A 7,500-nucleotide genomic window follows, 5' to 3' on the forward strand; every position below is an offset into this window, starting at 1 on the left:
AAAGGACGGTGGACGGAGCGTCGCATTTCCCGCTCCAATTTCGCTCTGCTCACACCACGAGTCCGAAGCATGCTCATTCAAGCCTGACCCTGAATCCATTAGTCTTGCACAGTCATCAACAGTAGACTATTTTCAAGCAAAACTCGGCTCAATAATGGAGTTCAAAAAGTAAAATGAGAATTCATACAGGTGTAGCCTATATCAATATAAGTCGCTCCGGAGTAGCCTATAAGGCGCATCAGTCAAAAAATGCACCATGAAGAAGAGAAAACATATAGGCCTAGCCTCGCACTGGACTTTAAGTCGCATTTATTTAGAAATGTAGGCCTATATAAAAAAAAAAAAAAAAACAATGTTATGGACGGGACAGTTCTCCATTACGGACGTGAGCGCTCTGACAACTAAGACTGCTTTAAAACTTTCACTGAGACCTCAAACAGAAAGCACAAAGCCTGTCTTTAAATTTGATTTCGTTTTGTATTAATTGTATCTTAATTTTAATCAAGGTTTCATCAACCAATTGTCTGGATTTAATAAGAAGTAAATAGAAAATAGATAACCACGATACGAAGGAGCCGGTGTGAACCTGGAGTTTGTCTCACGAATGAACCGAAACTCAGCGTATAGCCTACTTGCCTCACAGACCCGACACATAGGCTACATATAAAGCTTGAAATGTCTACTTTTAAACAAAACAAATTAAAAACGAAAGAAAACAGACTGCTCTCCCTCCCGTATGAAATGTGCATTTCTCTCAGGCGCGTTCACTACTGAGAAGATCACGAGTCAGCATCTTTCTAGCCGACAGACATAAAAATTTTTAAATGTCTTCTGCTATATTTTACATATTCATAATCATTAATTTTGCTGGTTCGTTGTGACAGCTTTTAGGTGCCCTTAAATGTTACATGAATGCATCAGCACTGAAAACATAGAGATTTTTTCTTCTTTTGGGGGCATTTTGTTTGTGTTCAGACTTTCTCATTTTCCTGAGTGAGGACGCTGTTATTAATAGCCTAAAGTGAAAATGTATTGGCCGTGTTATTTCTTTTTTGTGGGATGTCCAATTTATATGTAGAAATGCACATTTGCAAAGGTGACTTATGTTGTCCTAAAAGTGGCTCGCCTTTTGATTTTGCTCTGCCTATGTGGCTCTTGTGGAAAAAATAGTGAGGATCACTGGCCTATAGAAAAATTAGCCACATTTTAGCCGTGTATATGTAACAAAAAAGGGGGAACAAGAGAGATATTTAAAATTTTCCTCTAGTCTAGTCTAGAAAGAAGAGTTTATTTGGCTTTATTAGGAATTACTTATTTATTAAATAAAAATGCTCTGAAGACATCTCGTACTGACCCCTTAAAAGTTTGTAGACATTCCAACGTCTCCGGGTGGGCGGGGCTTAGCTGGAGGCGAAAAGAGGCGCGGACGCAATGTTGACAAGCGTAAGCTAGCACGTTTTAGGAGGGATTTATTAAACATGGATGCAGAAGAAGGTTCGGAACTATCCGAATATGTACAGTCCCTGACTCTGCGGGACCGTGACAGCTATTTTTTTTTAAATTAACTCTCGCAGATGGAAGCAGGCTACCTGACCCGTATGCCATACGGTCATATGAATTACTTTTGGGTGGTATGGGGAATTTTGGCTTATTTTCTAATATAACCTATCGCTGGGCTAACTATGATTCGCAATCTGTATTATTTTAAGATACCATTCAAAGGATTGCACACACATCTATCGCTGTATGTTTGTTTTAACATTTAAACTATAGTTTGCTGAAGGTTGGCGACTTTTCACCTATAAAAATTAAACTAGCTGATTTACTAGATAAAACAACACACCAGTTCATATGCATAGACTATTTTACCTGATATGAAATGTACACTGCAAACACGAGCATTATTTATGATAGTCTCCGTCCAGTCTTTACGCCGTATTGCATTCAACCACAATTGTCTTCTTGATTTTTGTGAAGGAATGTCTGCCGGGATCCGGTAAAACTTTAGTTTTGAACAAAAAGTGCTGTTCCTTCTATTCTGGCAGCCAAAAACCAAACAAGAAGACATTTTAAAGTCAAAACCTCAAACTTTTAGCGCACCTGCTATGAGTTTTGCCTTATGTTTTGCCTCCAGTAGTGATGGGTCATGCGCAAAAGAGTCGGCTCTTAGAGCCGATGCTTTGTAGTGAATCAGAAGAGCCGGCTCGCATCGAGTGAGAGCCGGCTCCCAGTTTTTTTCCTCTGGCTGCTTACCTCAAGGCAGAACTTTGAATTTATTGGTCAGCAATCGCATCGCGGCCAATCAGATGTGAGTATATGGGATCATAACATTATGTAAAATCAGAGAGGGGGATGAAGTGAAGCGGCACTCCACTGCAAGTTAACGAGTCGCAACAACGTTAATGGAGGGGAGACTGTGTATTGTGGCAACATCGGTTCCTTCAGAGAGAATCTTCTCAAAAACAGGGCAGATAATCACAGAAAGAAGAAATATGATCAGTCCATCAAAGCTGAGGCATCTGATTTTTTTTGAATGCCAATCTTCACTGAGGACATTAATACTGTTTGCTTGAGTTTGGTTCTAGTTCTGTGGATTTATTTGCGGTTTTGTTGTTAATTTGTGCAATAAAATGTTTGATTAAAATATTTAACAAAATAATGGTTTTGTAACAAAATAAATGTACAAAATTAGGCAATTATAAGGATTCTCATAAAAACACTGCCCATGAAAGGGTTTTCAACACACAAACCATTATTTTTTTCAAAGTTATGGTAAAACAAAGCCCTACAAAAAAATCCTAAATTCAGAGCCATTCAGGAGTCGAAAGAGCCGGCTCTTCTTTGGGAGCTGAGCCAAAAGAGCCGGCTCTCTGAAAAGAGCCGAACTTCCCATCACTAGCTCTCCAGCTAGAGCGGTGACGTCACAGTGACGTAGGCTATTAAGGGGTCTATAGAGCGGTAGTATTTTGTATTTTCTACGTTTTTCTCTCTCCCATGTAGACCATTACAATAAACGTTCTATGTTTTGTATTGAATTACATTTCTGGAAAAAAATTTGAATCGAATGCTATACTTGGCGGGAACACTAGAGGGCGGGAACGTTTCTCCCGCGTGCTCGCGCTGCAGTTCATGCGCGAGATAAATCAACGGCTCCAGAAAACAAACAAGCAACGCTGTGCTCCAAACACAGGTAATAAACCCCGTTAAACACATTCACAGCACCGCGGGATGTCTCCCGGTAAGAACCGTCCTCAGGTGTTTGCGCGACAGCTACGTTTCAGGCAAACATCTGCAGCGCTAGTTATTTGAGGTAAGTTAAGCATCTGCGGCACAAAAGCGTGGCGTTTAACTTCTCGACGAAGTTCATCTGATTAAACGTGTTAATTATCGTGTAGGTTTACAGGCAGGTGTGCTTTATTAAAGTTAAAGCGAGGCCCGGCTGTTAGCGTTACTCAGTTTCTTGTTTAATGTGCCTTTCACGACAAACATTTAAATCAAACGAGCTGAGGAGAAAAGCTCCATCAGACGCGCTCAGGTGAGGACCCCTCCCCCAACACCGCCCTAATCCTAACAACACGTATATCTGCATATATCACATATAACCCCTTTATATATCACATATAATCCAGCTAAAGCACGAGTGTGTGTTGTCGTTTCAAACTGTTGAATTGTTGTATTGGTGTTTATGTCTCGAACAGGGTAACTTACAACAAAACCTGCACAGTTGTAACACAAAAACCAGCCCAATGGCGTTCGAAGGGGCGGGGACACCACGCGGTGAAATAAGCATTTTCTGGGCTAACGTTAAATATCACGTTATTGGGGTCGCTTAAAGTAGCACAATTGCCATGTTTTCGCAGCAAAACTAGCCCACTGGCTTTTCAGGAAGGATCCCGGTAAAAATCGTGAAAGGGTAAAATACATGGCTTGATGTTAAATGACTTGGCAGCACTGGTTTGGAAGCAGGATTGGCTCAGAAAAGGTGCTTTATGGGAAACGCAACTGAAGAAGTGTAATCCGCTCCGGGGAGTTTGAAGCCTGCATGTTGTGTGTTTGTGTTTCAGAAGGATGTCAGACTCTGAAGACTCGGATCTGGAGGAGCGAGCAGACGTGGTGCTTCACAGAACCAAGATCGTGAGTAGAATAGAGATGGAGTCCGACTGTGCTGAACACACCTGTGATTCCCTGTTTCTCACTCAGATCTATCAGAGCCAGTTCCCGTACATCCACATGGATCCGCCCGGTGAGTGACCACAGCTCTGTGTAGTGTTCGTGATCAGCGCTGCAGGTGATTCAGTGTAGATGTTTCACAGATTTCATCTACGAGCGCTGGAGCAGGATCAAGCCCGAGGTGAAGCAGCACGTGGGTCATCTGATGCATGTGTCTGTGTTCTGGTGGCCCATCCTCCTGAGACAGCAGGACAATCACCTCACCACCTTCTGGGCAGTGGAGATGGGCTTCCTGGACTCCAAGTGAGTGTCTTCAGGAAACTGTCAACTAGTCAAGTCACCTTTATTTATATAGCGCTTCTTTTCTTTTTTAAAAATCTTTTTTGAAGAATGTGGAAAATAGTATTCCATATTAAACAGCAAAAATCACCCAGTCTAAAAATGAGTCTTTCATTGTCTGTTTTTCAGTGTGTCAAATGATCTGAGTCTGAAGAGGCTTGAGAAGATTGAGATTCTGGAAAGCATTCTGGATGCCATGGAGAGAGGCGTACGTATGAAACCCCTGTTTCAGCCCTGATCGTTCACACCAGTATAAAAGACTTCAGGAATGGGCTCTTGCAGCTGTGGGAAACTGGGAGAAGAGGGGTTTCAGTGATGTGCAGCGTGTTCATATGTGTTTACATCTCCAAACATGTGTGTTAGTGTTTCATGACTCTCTCAGGTCTGATGTTGTCTTGTCTTGTTCAGCTGTCTCACACGGACACGGAGACGAAAGCCCGAGCCGTGGTGTCCCTGAGCAGACTGTTCTCTGCGGTAGGTCGCTGCGCCGCTGCTGTAAGCTTGTTTTACTGGAGTTTGTGTGTTCTGATGTGTGTCTGTGTGCAGGATGAGGATTGTTTGCCTGAAGCCATTGGTTGGCTGCGGGACTCTGGAGCTCCAGACGTCGGTAAGAAGCTGCTGGATCTGGGATCGGTGGAGATCCGCTACCGGACGCTCTGCTTCGTCTTCAACGAGTGTGAGTCTCATTTCCAGAAGTGCAGATGTTCAACATGTTCAGGGCAGGGTTATTACAATACATGACAACTAAAACTCTCAGAAGATTTTGTTCTTGACATGAGATAAATATTTACTGAAAAATGAAAACAAAACATGTTCACTTAGTATATCTTGAAGTACTAAAATAAAATAAAAATATATATATGTATAATATGATGGCATATCAGCGGGTGTTCAGTGCTGTGAGCTTCATGATGCATCTGGTTTGTGCTCATTAGCGCTGACTAACGAACGTCTGGCCCCACAGATTCACGTTATCTTCAGGTGATTTCCTGCAGTAAAAAGAAAGCCATCGAGGAGCTGAAATCAGAGCCAGACTCTTGGACTTTGCTGGTGAGAGTCTTTAAGATCAAACCACATGTTTGTGTTCATATTTAAAACACTGCATTCATAGTATTAATAAACTCTTTAGGAATTATGTTCGACTCTGATTGTGCATAATTGGATACGGGACAGAAATAGGAGACTGCCTTTTAACTCCGTTTTCATTCCAGAAAAGCGAAGATATGAAAAACAAAGGAAATGAGCAATTTCAGAAGAAGAAATATGATCAGGCGTTGAAGTGGTACACCAAAGCCATTAAATACCAGTAAGTGACAGAAGAACCTTACTGCTTTAATTCCCAATCCACGTCAGTTTCCCGTGTTTTAATCGAATGCTCGTCTGACTTCAGCCCCTGCAACCACATCCTGTACGGGAACAGAGCGCTCTGCTTCATTCGCTCGGAGAAATATCTGTGAGTTTAGTGCAAACCCTACACCGTAATCAAGAACGTGATTGATCAGTGATACTGACTGAGGGAACTGTTTTCAGGAAAGCACTTGGAGACGGAAAGAGAGCCATTATATTACAGCCAGACTGGGCCAAGGTGAGTGCTGCGTCACCGAAAACACTGCCAGCATCATCAGTTGCACTTGGGGTTGAAAATATTTGAATGTCTATGAGGATTTTAGAGACTCTGTGAAAGAGATGCTCTGTGAATGGAGAGAGATTCATTTGATTGGTTTTCTCAGTGAGTCGTGGTGAAGCTCTGTCACCATCACATCCAGAGCTTTATGTCACGTGTTCTCTGGTCTTCAGGGTCACTACCGCTTCTGTGATGCTCTGTTCTATCTGGGGGAGCATCAGAGAGCTCTGAGGGCCAACCGTGTGGCTCAGGACGCCTGCGGCGCGGACCCCGAGGGACACCGAGACCTGCAGCAGCAGCACGAGCGCTTCCTGACGGAGCTGCAGGAGAGCACAGGTAACCTCTGACCCTTCAGCACACCTTCAGACACCACACACCGCTTCATTGTGTTGTGTTCCAGCAGAGATCAAGACCAAGAGAACTGAAACCAAGAAAGCTTCTTCTAAAAGCAGGTTTGTGCTCGTTCGTGCTCTGCTGCTGCTCTCCATTTGCTTCACGAGTGAATGATAAAGGTTTGTTTTGTGATGCAGATCACACGCGGCCAGTGATTCTTCAGGTCTTCATCAGAAACCCAGTCATCAGTCTGAAGCGACGTCTCAGTCTTCAGTCCAGGAGAGAGCGGTGAGATGAAATGTTCTAAGGTTTAGATTAGCATTTATGAATGTAAAGTCTGATTGCTGTAATGTTCTTCTCTCTAATCCCAGGAGACTGAAAGCTGGAAGCACCAGGATGAAGCTGCAGGTGAGGAAGGTCTTACTGACCGCAGTGTTGGTCATCTAGCACAGAGAAGGGTCAAAGGATTCTTCAGAGCAACCTGTTACTGTTGCAACCTTACATTTGTGTTGCTGCGTGCTTTTATATTCATTCATCCAGTTATGACACATTTTTATAAATCATGCAGATTTGCTCTATACAACACATAGAAGACCAGGCCCTTTCTTTCAGAACACGTCTAAAAACACATCTCTTCCATCTTTATCTGACCCTCTGAGTCTAGCACTTTCTTTTCTATTTTAATTCTGCTTATCTTGTTTATTTAAAAAAAAAAATTAATAAAAAAAAATCTTAAATTAAACCAGCTTGCTTCGTTAAGGTGTCATAATGCGATTTCATGTTTTCCTTTCTCTTTGGAGTGTAACAAGCTCTTAGTGCATGAAGAAGATCTGTGAAGTTGCAAAGACTGAAGTGTCCCCGAGTGATCTGCCTGCTACAGTATTTTTCTCTGCGTCCGTCTTCAGCGTCTCTGGTCTGTGTTAACACCGTTAACAGACTTCATATTTTCATATAAATGGCATTTTGGTAAATGATTGCATTGCAGTTTGTGCAAGTCCTGAGCAGAGAGATAAAAAACGCCCGGTGGCCGATCG

At 42.6% G+C, this 7,500-nt stretch overlaps 1 protein-coding gene across 1 annotated transcript in view; it reads left to right on the top strand.

The window, feature by feature from the left end:
• Window positions 1–3,452: 3,452 nt before the first annotated feature.
• The window catches only part of ttc3 (tetratricopeptide repeat domain 3), a 29,261-nt gene continuing 25,213 nt past the window's right edge, over window positions 3,453–7,500 (top strand). The window contains exons 1-15 of the mRNA XM_059539393.1: window positions 3,453–3,535; window positions 4,065–4,134; window positions 4,201–4,243; window positions 4,314–4,473; window positions 4,639–4,717; window positions 4,918–4,983; window positions 5,056–5,185; window positions 5,474–5,559; window positions 5,721–5,815; window positions 5,900–5,962; window positions 6,040–6,094; window positions 6,307–6,469; window positions 6,534–6,612; window positions 6,664–6,754; window positions 6,838–6,874. Coding sequence (XP_059395376.1) covers window positions 3,468–3,535; window positions 4,065–4,134; window positions 4,201–4,243; window positions 4,314–4,473; window positions 4,639–4,717; window positions 4,918–4,983; window positions 5,056–5,185; window positions 5,474–5,559; window positions 5,721–5,815; window positions 5,900–5,962; window positions 6,040–6,094; window positions 6,307–6,469; window positions 6,534–6,612; window positions 6,664–6,754; window positions 6,838–6,874 — 1,285 coding nt within the window. The 5' untranslated portion in view covers window positions 3,453–3,467. The remainder of the gene's footprint in view (window positions 3,536–4,064; window positions 4,135–4,200; window positions 4,244–4,313; window positions 4,474–4,638; window positions 4,718–4,917; window positions 4,984–5,055; window positions 5,186–5,473; window positions 5,560–5,720; window positions 5,816–5,899; window positions 5,963–6,039; window positions 6,095–6,306; window positions 6,470–6,533; window positions 6,613–6,663; window positions 6,755–6,837; window positions 6,875–7,500) is intronic.

Source organism: Carassius carassius, chromosome 45, assembly GCF_963082965.1.
Source record: "Carassius carassius chromosome 45, fCarCar2.1, whole genome shotgun sequence".
In the NCBI taxonomy this organism is placed as follows: domain Eukaryota; kingdom Metazoa; phylum Chordata; class Actinopteri; order Cypriniformes; family Cyprinidae; genus Carassius; species Carassius carassius.